Source organism: Zeus faber (genome assembly GCF_960531495.2).
Source record: "Zeus faber genome assembly, chromosome: 17".
Taxonomy (NCBI): domain Eukaryota; kingdom Metazoa; phylum Chordata; class Actinopteri; order Zeiformes; family Zeidae; genus Zeus; species Zeus faber.
Window position 1 is genome coordinate 19010706 of NC_137204.1, and position 15000 is coordinate 19025705.

Sequence of the window (15000 nt, forward strand, 5' to 3'; positions counted from 1 at the left end):
ATACATTATAAATACTGATGTAGACGCATCTGTAGGTTAATTTTAGCTTACATATGAACAAGTTTGAAACAAATAAAATCAATGCAATTGAAATCCATGCCAAAAAGGCTCTAACTGCGGGCAGAGTGATTCATGTTTGACAATTGTACACACACATATCTATTGATTATGAATGATTGTAAATAGAATAAGCACTTTCCCGTTTCAATCTGAAACAGCTCAATGTGCACAGTGCAGCCGATGGCCACGCTTGGCTTGGAAGGAGATGAATCTGGGGACGCCGACATCCACTGAACCAATGGGAGATAAGCACCATCCTGACTGACACTCTCCTCCGATATCACACTCACAGCATCTAACCCAGCACCTCCCCCAGCCCCCCCCCCAAAAAAAACAACAAAGGTATAGAATCAAACAAAATAAAATAAGGTAAAATAAAATAAAATAAAGTCATTTACAATACAATACAACAAAACAAAATAAAATAACACCAATGCATTCTGTAATGCCATTGTTTGTGCAGCGGCAGGTATGACGGCAGTTCATCGCAGGTCAGATTTGTGTTGCGGCTCCAGCCGCAGCGCCGCAAGACGCAGATCCAGTTGAATAATGATGATAAAACATAAAAAAAACGGCCAAAGAGCCAAGCCTTACCCGCTTCCTTCACAGGACACGTCCGGGGGATGCCGCCTGAGTCCCGCTGTGCACTCCGCACCGGACCGCGCTTCCCGGGCGGATTTTCACTTTTCGCATTTGTTTTGTGCCGTTGGGGAGTTTTTCCAAGTGGGAGTCGGAGCCTCAGTCCGCAGCCTCTGCGCAGGGCTCCCACCTCCGGAGCCTGCAAGAAGTGCAACCACCAGGAGAAATACCCACCCGGATGATAATAATAATATATTATTATATATAATATATAATAATATATAATATTATTATTATTATTATTATTATTATTATTATTATTATTATTATATAAATACCTAATTAAATATTATACACTATTTTTTTAAATAATTATTATTATTATTATTATTATAGCTAGAAAACAATATATTTAAAAGGTATTAAAGTGGTAATCCGCAATATTATTTTGTTTAAAAAAAAAATATCCTATACCCTCCCATGTTTGATCCTTTTTTTTTTTTTGCAGGAACTTTATAAGCCACAGCCATTCGATGTGTTCGTGTTATTTATTGTCGGTGTGATGTTTCCAGCGTTGGTGGCGGGGTCCGCCTTTTGCCGGCGAGAATGCAACAGAGTTTCAAACGGAGTTCTGGGACTCGTACGCTACAAGTCCCAGAATTCCATTTGAAACTCTGAATTAAAGTTAAAGACTGAACGTTCCAGGCCCCAGTCGATTTGGGCAGAGCTGAAACCATATGAAAGTCATGTGTACAAACAAAAATAAGACAATGCTGGAGTGAATAGTTCATTTTTAAAATGCTTTAATAATCGGCTACAAAAATGTGGATAGTTTCCAATAAGGCATTTCAATTGCACAGTGGGTTATTACAATATATTTTTTTCTACACAAAGTACAAAAGAAAGTATTGGTATGAAAACAAACATATTAGCATTCCGCCATAAATAAAATCTTAGAAAAATTACAAAAATTCCAACGTGACTTGGACCTTAACATTGCATTACTCTGTATTGCTAAGTGGGTTGAAAGTGGCATTAACACTGACAAGTTAAAAGGGGGCAAGCTATAGATCATAATATAAGAGGATTTTTATGTGAGTCTATAAAAACAATTGTATTAAAAAAAAAAAAGTTACATTAATGACGTGAGAACATTTCACATTTTCAAGCCCGGAATCCAATTGTATAATGTTTTGCTTAATTCTAAAATGTGCAATTGTCGTGTCATGAGGAAAAACAGTAAAAGCAGATTATTGTACCCTACTCATAGTTGTAGACCAGACAATCAATCAGAGCAGAATATCAGCTCAATCTGTCCTGTCATTGTAGTTAACTAGTCTATGTCATGTGCAAAAAATGCCCTCATGATAGCCCCAAATCACCTCCAGCCAAATAAATAGCCCAGGATATATACATACCAATGAATAACCCACTAACACCAGCACAGTGATAGAACTGACAGAGGGTTTAATTTCATACTTTTATAACTACACAACTTGGATAATAAAGCAAATTCTACTTTTGGTAACATTCAGCAAATTGCAAATTGGAATAATACTAAACACAATCAATAAAATGTGGACAGTCAGACCCATAACCGACAGAAATGGAAAAAAGAAATAACAATAACAGCTAATTGAATATATCCTCGTGGTTGAACTTTGTGAGCGCGGACACGGCCTGGTTACATCTTGACAGTGTGGGCGTGTTTCTTGCACAGTGGCTTGTCCTTTTTAGAGAAAAAAGCCTGACCTTCCAGACTGGTGCTGCACACCTGTGGACAGAAGAAGTGAGACAGACAGATAGATGGACAAACAGACAGACGGACAGACAGACAGACGAGCAGACAAACAGATAGACAGACAGACAGACAGACAGACAGAGAGATTTACAGACAGACAGACAGGCAGGGAGATGGACAGGGAGAGACCAACAAACAGGCAGACGTACAGATGGAAAGAAACAACACTAATATCAGTATTTGTGAGGGTAAAACTTCACATTTATGTTCATTTTCATCAGAATTCATCTTTTTTAAGGTGCACCGACCGCGCACACGAAGCAGGTGTCGTGCCAGGTGAAGCCCAGAGCGTCGAGGAACTTGTCTCCGGCCTCGATGGGGAAGTCGCAGCCGTGGCAACTCGCCCCAAACAAAGTGTAGTAATCTGGGAGAGAGCGCGAGAGAGAGAGAGAGAGAGAGAGAGAGAGAGAGAGAGAGAGATGAGCATGGCCCGCGTTCCTCAAGGTCATCCTCCTCCTTGAGGTGTACTCCGCCCCTCACCTCGTTCGCAGTACGGCTGCCCGTCCTCCATGTGGAAGGTGTTGCCTCTGATTGGCTGTTGGCAGGAGACGCACAGGAAGCAGTGCACGTGCCAGGTCGCTTTCAGGGCATTCATCACTTCCTAAAAAAATAAAGAAACGGGATAAAAAAAAATAATCAAAAAAAAAAACAACAGACGTTACTAGAACTCTAGGCAAAGTTGAAAAGTTATGGAACTGTAAAAAAAATTATGATACCTACACACAGTACACACACATACACACACACACACACACGTATACTGTATATGGGGCTGTGTGATATAAAATCGTATTTTTTTACAACTACCTCAATATCAATAATTTGACAATGTTTAGGGATGATCATTTATAGACATGAAATATTAGATAAATAATCATTATTAATGTGGATATTGTGACCGAGCAGGTAGAGGCGTTGATTAAAACAGCTTTAAGCACGACCTTTAAAATACATCAAAATATTAAGATCGATTAAAATCCCAGACCATATCCAGTCTCATATGACGGCGTCGATCGAAATTAAATCGACACACCGCCCATCCCAAACCTTTTTTTTTGTTGTTGTTGTTGTTGTTGTTTTTTTTACCACTCCCTCACCCCTAGGATCTTCTCCTGGCAGCGGCTGCAGGTGGGAGCGAAGTACTGCTCGTAGCAGTGTTCGCAGTAGACGTTTCCTCGCTCCTCCACGAAGCCGTGCTCGGTCAGGGAGGCGTGGCAGCTGGCGCAGTTGAACTCCTCCGGGTGCCAGGACATACCCATGGCCACCAGGAACGGACCCCTGCTTGGAAAGAGGTGCCAAGAAAAAACACACGCCGCTTGAGTGAAGGCCGTTCGGGTTGTTTATGAGGGATTGTTTCAATGGATTTTGGATGGAAAACTTAACATAAAGTGTGTCTGACATTATATGACACTTCATATTACACTCTTATGACTTTGATTATATATGCAGTTGTACACAGATGTTATATGGAACAAAAATAATTGTACAAGCATAGTGAAACATCATAAAACATAATGGACGTGTTCATTTTCTCCCCTTATAGTTAATTTGGATCGTAACGCAAACAATAGTCCAAACATTCATTTAATTTAATAGATGTGTGTTTTCTCTGGAAGAAAAACAACAAGTTGAAAAGGTTAGCCCTTTCCGTGCCGTGCACCTGATGACGTTGTTGCACTTGTTGCACATGGGCGTGCGCGTGCCGGCGGGGATGTGCTCGGCGCGCTGCACCAGGGAGTCCAGGTCCTGCGGGTGGGGCTGCGGGGTGGGGCGGTCCGGACCTTTAGGAACCGTCTGCGTGACCTTGCCGAAGGACGGAGTCGCCCCACCGTTGGGGAAACCTGGAGGAGTTGCTATAAAAAAAACAAAAAACAAAAAGACAGCTCGGCTGGGTGAAGGGTGGAGTAAAGCTTGCTTTATCGGTCAGTCCAAAACATACTTTGTTAGAAATAAATCATTCTATATGGATCGTTGTTTTTGGCTATTGTTTTTTATATTTTGCATTTTTTTTTGTCTATTTGGCTATTTTTGTATATTTTATTCGGCTATTTATTTTATATTTCGCTTCTTTAAAAAAAAATGTGGCTACTTTTCATATATTTTATGATTATCTATTATTATTATTTATATATTTTATTATTTTTGCAGTCAGGATATTTACTTTTAAGCTTTATAAGAGCAGACCAAGACATATTTATTGTATTTTTTTTCACTTGACTGATAAACAGATTATAAATATTATTATTATTATTATTATTATTATTATTATTATTATTATAACAATTTAAACTCCATGCTGAGTCATGGGACCACTGGGCTGGACGTTTCCACCTCACGCTCGCCTGGACAATGGATAGATTTCTCTCTCTGCTGTGGAAAAACACATTCCCCCCCGTGCCGGAGGAGACACCTGGCAAAATAGCCTCCCCCCCTTCTCCTCCCCTCCTCTCCTCCCGAAACATATGGGGATGATTCACAGTTCACTCCTTTTTCCCCCCTCTATCTCCTCGCAGAGACACATCCACGTACAGTAGGTGGGAGAGCACAGGCCGGGCGCACTCTGAGGGGAGGGAGGGAGGGAGGAAAGGAGGGAGGGAGCTTAGGAGAGGTGGGAGGGAGGGCGGCATGAAAGAGCACAGATCGCATTGAGACAAATCAAAGTGTGAGGTCAGGAGTAACAAGTGCCCTGGCGTCCTCCCAGCGGAGGAGCGGCAGACCGAGCAAACACAAGGGGAGGAGCGCAGGGGAAGTGAGAGCGGGGCGTGGGATGGGCGGGAAATGGGAGATTAAAAAATTGAAAAAAAAAAAAAAAAAAAGGCGCGGGGGAGGTCGGGGGGAGATAGGGGGGGAGAAGTGACGCCAGAGAGGCCTCACGCTGCGCGGGCCGGGCCGTCCGCGGCGGAACCGGGATCCGGAAGAAGATCCGAATTGATTCGCGGCGCGGCGGGGGGCGGGGGGGGGGGGGCGATGCCGGGTTCAGCTTCCGGTCACATCCTCCAAAACAGAGGAGGATTGTGCAGAGGGGCGTCGTGGGTAACGGAGGCGTACATTTTGGGGGAGAACCCCCAACCCCGAAAAACAGTGTTTGTCGTCAGTGGGGTTTTTTGCGTCCCAACCTTTCCTCAGTCCTCACTACTTCACACAACAACGCACACCCATTCAACCAGGAGTTATTCCCAATCATCCCGGCGGCTTCTAAATGTGTCATCTCATTATAGAAGTAGTATGATCTGAACAAGGTTTACTGGGAATGGAATATCACTCGTTGGATGTGCATGTGTTCATTCTTAACGTATAGAAAAACAAAAGCCACTGTCATATATTTACACCCGTGTACAAAATCTTTACATATTCCATACATTGTTTTCGACAGCATGCGTTTTGAGACCCCAACCGCTACAATTCCTGATTTATCTTGTCTTTTATCTCATCCATCGTTAAAGTTGGATATTTGCATGCGGCATCAGGAATAAATGTTATATGCTTTATAAACGTACGTTTGTAATGCGTTCTACTAACTGTGGTTCCGCCCTCCATCACCTTATCTCCCAGGTTCTCCGGTTTTATTTCGAGGGCTTTCGAGGTCATTATTTGACGCCACATATTTTATCCAGAGTGGATAAAAAAAAAAAAAACAGTTGGAAAACCGGTCCTCACAGAACATGAAAACATATAATTCTTAATTTCACCATTGAAGGGGCAGTTGAGGGAAGATGCTAAAAATCCGAGCTCATTAGCCCAATTCCTCATATTTATAGGCCTCATAATCCTAAATGGCTCAGGGCCTTCAATAAAAGCGCGACTTAGTAATGCTGGTTTTTACAGCGTGTGGTCGCCCTCTATGGGCCAAAACCTGCAACTACAAACAGTGGCAACCGCAAACAAAATTAAACTAATTAAATTAAATTAAACTTATCTTCTCAGAGTATGCGAACGATCAGATTCCAGAGGACAAATACATTTTTGACATTGATACAGGTTCCAAAGCACAAGTAGACAGCATGCAGTGAAAGGTCTTAAAACCTTCACTGTATGTCAGAGCAGGTTGTATAAATCTTAACAGGACAGTTAACGGCGGGGGCCAGGGTGGGGGCGGGAGGGCGGCGCTGTCGGGTGTATTACTTTACCTCCTGGCTTATTCTGGGCTGGAGCAGCGTTGAGGCCGGACAGAGACACGCCGTTTCCGTTCCTGGGCGCCGCCGCTTTGGAGAAGGGCTTGGCGGGAGGCGAGAAGTGGGCGCCGGGAGCGGTTTCCTCAGCGGCCTCTCTACGAAACAAGACGGGGGGGGGACACTTTACGCGGGTGCACGCACGCCAGGGCCACGGCGCGCCCATCTGTACGGCGGGGGACGGAGGCCTCGGTGCGGCCCCGCCCGTCGCTCCGTTTGCGGTGACGCCCTCCAACGCTTGCCAGGGCGACCCCCGAACAAGCGTCTTGTCTTGTTTCAGCCGAGTTCACTCCAGGAGGCAAAAAAAGCGTTTTACAAATGTATTTTTTACCTTTTCCAACCGTAAAACTGCCTTCAATTTCTGGTATATTTGCGTTTTCATTTTGAAGTCGACCTTTTTTTCCCCGACACTTGAGCCAGTCGTCACCGCCGCAGCCTCCCCCCCCCTCACTCCCAAATGTCCGCCTCTCTCCATCCATTTAATATGCATTTGAATAACAACCCACTGAATAAATAACTGACCGACCCCTGACGGTGTGAGGTTTGAGGTTCATCACGCTGCGCTGTCTGTGCGGAAACATCAGTACTGCTTTTTCCCAAAATTCAAATTACACACTTGATAAGAAACGCTCCTTTCGCTTTGAGGACCCGGACGAAGCGTTGCCTGAAAGCGTTGGAATATGGAATGTTGTTCGAGCCGTCGCTTGTCTTTCCCACGATCATTTGTCCTGATTCCCGTGGTGTGGAGCGCCCCCGTCCACACCGTCCACACCGTCCATACCCATGATCCATAATATAATCAAGGCCTGCGAAAAACCTACAGTGAATTATAGAGGCACACACCTCTACGAATGTAAATAAACCCAAACCACACCCTTACCCGATGACAGAGCCAACATCCATTTACCTTTTTATTTTTATTTATTTAAAAACTCTCTCTGCATTGTCCTACATTGTCATGACCTTTAACAAATACTGAAGATGAATCAGAAGTATTTTGCTCCCCAGGGGAAAAATAAAAGAAGAAAGAGAAGAAACAGCAAGAAATACAAAACGTATGAAGTGGTGGAAAAGTTTTATTAAGACGGTGAACACACGTTCAAGCAACACGTCTATGAAGTGCGGAAAATAGGAGGAAAAGAGATTTCCACTGACAGAGTCAAAGCATATAGAAATGAGTAGGAGGAAGGTATCTATCCATCCATCCATCTATCTACCCATATATCTATCCATCTATCTGTCTGTCTGTCTATCCATCCCTCAATCGATCTATCTATCTATCATCCATCCAGCTATCTTTCTATCCATCCATCCATCCATCCATCCGTCTGTCTGTCTGTCTGTCTATCTGTCCATCTATCTATCCATCCATCCATCTATCAACCCATATATCTATCCATCTATCTGTCTGTCTGTCTATCCATCCATCCCTCTATCTATCTATCTATCTATCTATCTATCTATCTATCTATCTATCTATCTATCTATCTATCTATCTATCTATCTATCTATCTATCTATCTATCTATCTATCTATCTATCTATCCATCCATCAGTCTGTCTGTCTATCCATCCATCTATCTGTCTATCTACCCATCTGTCTACCATCCATCTCTCTATCTATCTATATATATATCTATCTGTCTATCTGTCTGTCTGTCTATCCATCTCTATCAATCCCTCTATCTATCCATCCATCTACAATAATTAGCAGATCAGCATAAATAAACGCAACTTCAAATAAATGGAAATGAGCAGCATTGACTAGGGCACATTGAGCACTCGTGCAGAGACGTCGTGGTGCCAGTCTCTCAGCTTGGCGTATTTGTCTCCTATAAGCTCTGGGTCCAACTTGTTCGCCCTAATTCACCCCCCGCAAGAAAGAGATGAAAGAAGAAAATGGAAAAGAAGGGAAGAACAGAGAGCAGAGTGAATAAAAGACAGCACTCACACAGAGAGGTAGAGATGCAGAAAAATAAAGGGTACATGTTGCAGCGACAGAGGACAGAAAACAGCCACCATCTCACTAGAGGCTTCAAAATGGGATAATATGGGATTTTTATCATTCATCGTTCGTTTTGACATTTATTTAATTTAATTTTTATTGTAATATATATATTATATATATATATATATATATATATATATATATATTTTTTTTTCATTTAATCTGTTCATTTAATGTTTATCATTAGATGATTGTATATTGCCAAATTGTTCCTCATTTTAGGTTTGGTTTATTTTTCTATTTTTCATCTTTGGGTTTATTGTATATTTACAATAGATCTTCTAGTCAAAGCAACTCTATGTAACTTTTTTTTTTTTAACCTTAAAATTACAGTTTCACAATCATTTTGATGGTGCACTGACTCGTAATATGGAGAATGGAACGTCTTTCATTCCCACCCCAAAAAGACAAAACATAAATTATAAATTTGCCGGTGCTCGCTGCAGCGGCAAGGTCTGTGCAAAGGGGCGCTGTAATCTGAGTGTAATTTGTCGTATAGACCGATGTTGAAACGTGAGCAATAACGATGAAATTTGTCCGGGAAAATAAATCATTTTGTGAGTTTTACAACAGTGGCGTAAAAGTGCAATTGCACTCAGAACATGTGGGGGCACCAAATCCCAAAAACCAAAAACTTTTTAGGTTGACCCTGTATTGCAAAATTAGTACCAAATTTTTAGGTTCATTGTATTTTTCAATTTCCTTTTTGTCCATTTAAATTCTATGACTTTATCATCAATGGCTATTTTTGATCTGAGCTGCTGCGACTGGGGATTTCCCTCCGTCTATTCTCCATCTATTTATCTCTCCGTACATCATGAATCACATACAGTTTTTGTGATGTAAGCCTCTCTGCGACTGGCGCACGTGAAGCACGTTTCCCTAACACGAGGGGGAACAAACATGTCCTCCGCGCAGGCCTCTTTCAACCCACAATAGCATTTAATTACCCGCCCAGGCGGTGGGTGACTGGCCACGGTTCTGGTAATGAGGGCCGTCTGGGTAAACCCGGGGACGGGACCGACCGTGGGGGCGGGAGAACGGCGGCCATCGGCCCCCGGGCTAAACCGAGGCTGCAGCTGGTTTAAACTGCTTCCATCCTCCGTGAGAGGCCGCGTGGCTTCCTCTGGAGGGAGCTGCAGACTCTTGGAGCGACGCACGGTGGGACGTCCAGGCCCAAGCTCTCATGAGAAGCCCCTGCGACGTACGTCCCGGCGGCAAATGATCTGCGCCTCAGTCTGCGAACGCCATGACTTCACGCCCAAGTGTTACGCCCAACAACTTAAAAGGTATAATAAAATAAATCTACTGGGAAATTAGGACAACAGGGGAGGAAAAAGTGACAAATGTACCCTCCCTTGTTGACTTAATTTACACCTAAGTGTATTTTTAAGGCTACGCTTATGAATTTCCCCTCCCAAAAAATGATATGTGAATGATTATGAATATAGATGGTGTTCTACATTTATCCTGACTAAGTGCTAATCAAAATATGTTGCATTACATTGAGTCATTCAGCTTTGGACACTTTTGGTTATAGCCTTATACACTTGCAGGGAGGGTAAAATGATAAATGCATTGCAGTGAGAACATCTTACGCAGAGCTCCTTTAACAACAGGGTTGGTGCCACTCGGACTTGAGCATCTGCCTTAATGTGTACACAGAAATATCTTTCCCCTCATTTTCCCTCTTATTTTCCATTATTCTGCCATATTTTATATTATATTATGTAACAGTAAAATGTTCTGGTTCATATTGCCTACATTTTCAGGATGTCAGGTTTATTTTCCATTATCCTGTCACAATCTATTGTGAAACAGTTAACTATGAGGTTTATTGTACAGTATATATGTATATTTATTTTCACTTTTTCCTCCAGGTATTGACATTTTTCATTTTTATATTTCTATGTTCATATTCTGTTGTTTGTTATTATTGACGCTCGATCTATCTACTCTATCTAGAAACACACTCGCAGATGCACAAGTTTACACAAAAAAAAAAAAAAAATGCACATACACACACATAGAGACATTAAAACTGACTGACTACTTACTTTTTTCCAGTGTTCTGTGGGCCTTGCTCTGCGAAAATAAACAAGACGGCTGCCATTAACCTCCGTGAACATACTGTGATGGGTGACTGATCACTGCTGGCTCCATGACTCCATGTGACCATCAGACCCACGTGCACTGTTCATCTCTGCATTATCACAGCTGCACAAACAGTACGAATAATGGCTTATAAAGAACTTCAATAGAGCATACAAATAAATAAAGAATATTGAGACAATACCCTTATTACACAGATAGCATTACTGTTTTTACAGCCTGTTGAGAATATACTGTATATATACTGTATATACTTTGTTTTGTGTGTGTTTTTGATTCCCCATAAATTCTTCAGGCATAACATCCTAAAATCGTTGAACTTTTAATCAAAAATAAAAATAAAATAGATAAAATTAAATCGAAATATCTGAAACTTATAAATACCTGTAAATTATAAGCATAATATTTTTTTCTAAGCAGGTCAATCACATCCGATAAACTTGCAATAAAAAAAAATGAAATTGCAAAAATTGTCTCAATGAGGATTATAAAGTTTTCTGATCTCATTAATTCATATCTTAACTCCTAAATCATACAATAATGTAATTTATTTTTCATTTATTTTATACCTGCCCGCTTTGCCACTTAGGGGCAAACTTTTTTATTTTTTTGCTAAATGCTCTATACGGATAAAATGTATTTGATTTGAGAATCAATGAGTGGATGTGTGGTTTGAGTGCACGTGCGCACGCGGTGCACCCACCGTTCTCCGTGCCGGTCAGCTGAGCCAGGATGCGGAAGGAGCGGGACTGGGAGGTGCCTGTCCGGGGCTGCCAGTCCTCCGTGTCCTCCATCAGGCGCTTCTTGCTGGCCTCGCTGAGCGGCGAGGCGTGGCTCAGCTCAGGCTGCACACCAGGCTTCCTGCGCGTCCAAACACCCAAATTTTAAAGCCTTGCGCAGCCGAGATTAAGCAAAGTCGCAATAGAGGAAAACAATTTGTTAAATAATAAGTGCAAGACGGCCCTGGCCAGGTGTTCACCTTCATCTGAACACACATGACTGAATAAAACACACACGCCCCTTGGCACTAAGCCGAACCCCAAACCCACACGTGTGCAACAAGTGTTTCTTCGCACAAACCCCGCGTGCTCAGTGAATAAACTGTTTTCAAACTGGGAAACAGTGTTATTTAATGGGCTGACGGGTCCCGGTTCTGCAGAGGAGCGTCGGGCGGAGGGAAAAAAGTAGATGTTATTGCAAGGGTTTTTTAAATGTAGTTTCTTTCGTGTTAAACAGCTCACACGGGAGCGCTACGGTACCCGTTGAGGACTGTACTTACTTAACAGTTCTCTGGGGGCCGCTGTCAGAGAGAGAAGCAGCACAGCGGCAGTCAGATAAAGCTGCGCCGCACAGGGGAAAAAAAAAAAAAAAAAACTCTACCCGCGAGAACACGTCGTCCATGTTAGTATGTTAAATAGAGTCGTCATACGGAAAGGCTGTGATGGTACTGGTATTTATAATCGTAGGGAAGGGAAACATGTGACGGTGCAAATGGAGAGAGGAGCCAGAACACACTGCCAGTCAAAGTTGTGAAGCCAAAGTGGAGGAGGAGGAAATTCCATCCATGGATGAAACAGATTCCCGGCCACAAGGGGGAAGTAAAGAGCCCCAGAATACCCAGGAGCTGGGGGTGGATGATCAGTGCTGTGTCTGCCTAGAGGGGATGCTGTGTGACTTATACTGTAAGTGGGTGTTGTGCGGGGACGAAGGTCGATCGAAGGGAGCGGTCCCAAGGCCGCCTATTTCCGGACACGGCAGAAAAATTCTCGGCCGTCGCCAGCCTTGAGCGAGCCTTCTGACGGCGGTGGCAGACGGACGCGATGGGGCGGGTCGGAGAGCCGGGGGCCCCCCCCGAATTAGAAGCGCCGCCGTCGCGGGGGAGACTGGGTGTAAGTACCCAGTGGGTACCATTAAAAGGCGCCGGACGACAACAACCGGCCGGCTCGTTTTGAATTCTTTACCAAGGCCACGAAGGCTGCTCGGCCCCTCGAGACGAGAAAACGAGTGGATCTGAGCGTGAGGTTTTGAGGAGGTTGACATGCCGGAAATGTCAATTAAATCAAGTAGTAATCACACGGTGCATTGTTAGAAGCGTAAATCAGGGCGGGGCAGTCTTTCACCACACTAACTTGGTCTGTGCATCGTCTTCCCCCTGAAGACAGAGAACATTTAAAAGGCAAAGGTTTCAAGGGAAAAAGAAGAGGACGCAAATAAAAGTAAAATATTGCCGTTGCAAACAACTACACCCTTCTGAGAGAATGTGCAGATAAAGCCAGTAACACACACCGGATGTACGCAAGAACACACACACATACACACACACACACACACACACACGCTAAATTAGGCAAACGTGCATGTCTTTCCAGGCACGACCAGAGCACCTGGTTTGCACTTGGGAGGGAGAGCGGATACATTCAGAGGAGAACATGCAGACACGCCCGGCAGAGAGGGTCATGCCACCGGTGCCTGGACTGGCAGCCCGGTGGTTCGGTGAGGCGGTTCTGACAGTGAGACGGAGGCGGTAGCAGCAGATAGCACGTGGTCTGCCCTCTGGTCCACTTCAAGATGTGCCGCCAGCCTTGTTTTTAATTCCTTCTAGTGCGACCGTGTGTCGTCTAAGTCCGTGGGTGTAGTGAGACAAGGGGCATGTTTTGGATGTAAATAAGGCATACTGTATGTATACTGTATATAACAGAAGGAAATAATATAATCTGCAATATACAAAACAGAGAGTAAATCGGGAAAAAAAGCGCAAAGAATTGAAAAGCTGGTTAGATGAAATAGCACTTACCCGTTGGACTGCTCCGGCAGACCTTGGCCCTCAAAAAGTCCCCGTCTCTGGCCCATAACCACCTCGCAGGCATTGGCGTTGGAGTAGAGGTTGATGGGCGTGTTATAGACGGAGGGCTGCGGGACATTGGGGTTGGAGGAGGGCGCTGTCACTCGAGCCGGTGAGGAGGAGTTAGACGAGGAGACGGAGGGAGACGAGGAGGTGAAGGCCGAGCTGCCGGAGCCAGGCCGGGGCACCGGGTGGGCCGAAGCCGGGTCCGGGCCGGCGGGGCCCGACTTTACGGGGAACGGGGGCTGGGAGGGAGCCGCCGGTGTGAAAGCAGACGACGCGGAGGGGATGGAGGCGACTTTGGGGGCGCTCAGGGAGGAAGCGGGTGAAGCGGCGCTGCCGCCACCGCCGAAGGGGCGCGCTGTCTTATTGTAGGCACTAGGCTGGTGGGACGGCCGGGTGGGTGTGATGCAAGCGGGCGGAGCAGGGTAGGTGATGGGAACAGGCTTAATGATCTCCTGAGGCTCAACCTAGATCAAAGGTTTAAAACACACAGACATGCACAAACACACACGGCAAAACTTCACCGTCAATCCATGCGGGAGTGCACCTGAAAGCATCGCAAAAACCATCCCATCGAAAACAAGCAAACTGACACCCATGATGTTTTCTGAACCATGCTCATACTATTTATCTCTATCAACCCAACTCAAAGGAGCAATATTATGTCGCATGCAAGGGCAAATTAGGATCCGACATCCTCTCAGAAGGGAGCAGAGAGAGGCTTGAGAAATCCAAATCACGATTTCATTTTTAATTTTTTAATTTTGGGCGTTTTATTTCTAATTCTTTTTTTTATATAATTGATAATAGAAGACTGAGGGCTCATACCTTTGGAATCCCATCCACGGAAACATTGACAGCTCTGTGAAGATAGAAGCACAGTTATGAGACAACTGCACCCATTGACTACACTGCACATGGTGTATACTGTACATATGATTATCATTATTTTTTTTTTCAGTTAACAGCATTTCTCTGATACACACATATATATACATTTGGAATGGTCTCTCTGACCATTCGGCCTCCTGCGTGATGCCACAACGGCAAAAGAGGAGACGCGGATCACGCCATCAAACCCGTCCATTACACACGGTCTACATCGTGACCCCGGGTTTTTCTCACTCCGTGCCTGGAGCCTCGCCACTGAAGTTAAACGGGCCTTGCAAGTATAAGTTCAGCTTGTTGTATTAGAAGCCATTTGTCATGTCTTAGGGGGACAGTCTGACTGCCTATTCCACGGGCTGGAAGAGCTTCTGAGAGAAAAGAAAGACAAAAAAAAAAAAACAAGAGAACGAAAAGTGAGAAAAGCCAACGCGCTAATGCAAGACGGATGTGGTATATACCGAAAATCTCTTCTGTCTCCGCCAGAGGACCTGTGTGAATGTGTCTGGGGGCTCGATGCCTCAGACTAAGCTAGCCATAAA

General features: G+C 44.1%; 1 protein-coding gene across 2 annotated transcripts in view; it reads right to left on the reverse strand.

Annotated features, from left to right (window-relative positions):
• Positions 1 to 1743: 1743 nt before the first annotated feature.
• pdlim5b (PDZ and LIM domain 5b) overlaps positions 1744 to 15000 on the reverse strand; it is a 50743-nt gene continuing 37486 nt past the window's right edge. The window contains exons 4-13 of one of the 2 annotated variants that reach the window (XM_080017382.1): positions 14402 to 14435; positions 12858 to 12880; positions 11432 to 11589; positions 10674 to 10701; positions 6568 to 6707; positions 4101 to 4293; positions 3538 to 3718; positions 2921 to 3041; positions 2689 to 2804; positions 1744 to 2413 (exon numbers count right to left, since the gene is read on the reverse strand). In XM_080017382.1, the coding sequence (XP_079873508.1) occupies positions 2324 to 2413; positions 2689 to 2804; positions 2921 to 3041; positions 3538 to 3718; positions 4101 to 4293; positions 6568 to 6707; positions 10674 to 10701; positions 11432 to 11589; positions 12858 to 12880; positions 14402 to 14435 (1084 nt within the window). In that variant the 3' untranslated portion in view covers positions 1744 to 2323. Of the gene's footprint in view, positions 2414 to 2688; positions 2805 to 2920; positions 3042 to 3537; positions 3719 to 4100; positions 4294 to 6567; positions 6708 to 10673; positions 10702 to 11431; positions 11590 to 12857; positions 12881 to 13522; positions 14041 to 14401; positions 14436 to 15000 lie in introns of both variants that reach the window. The other variant, XM_080017381.1, reaches the window with a different exon arrangement.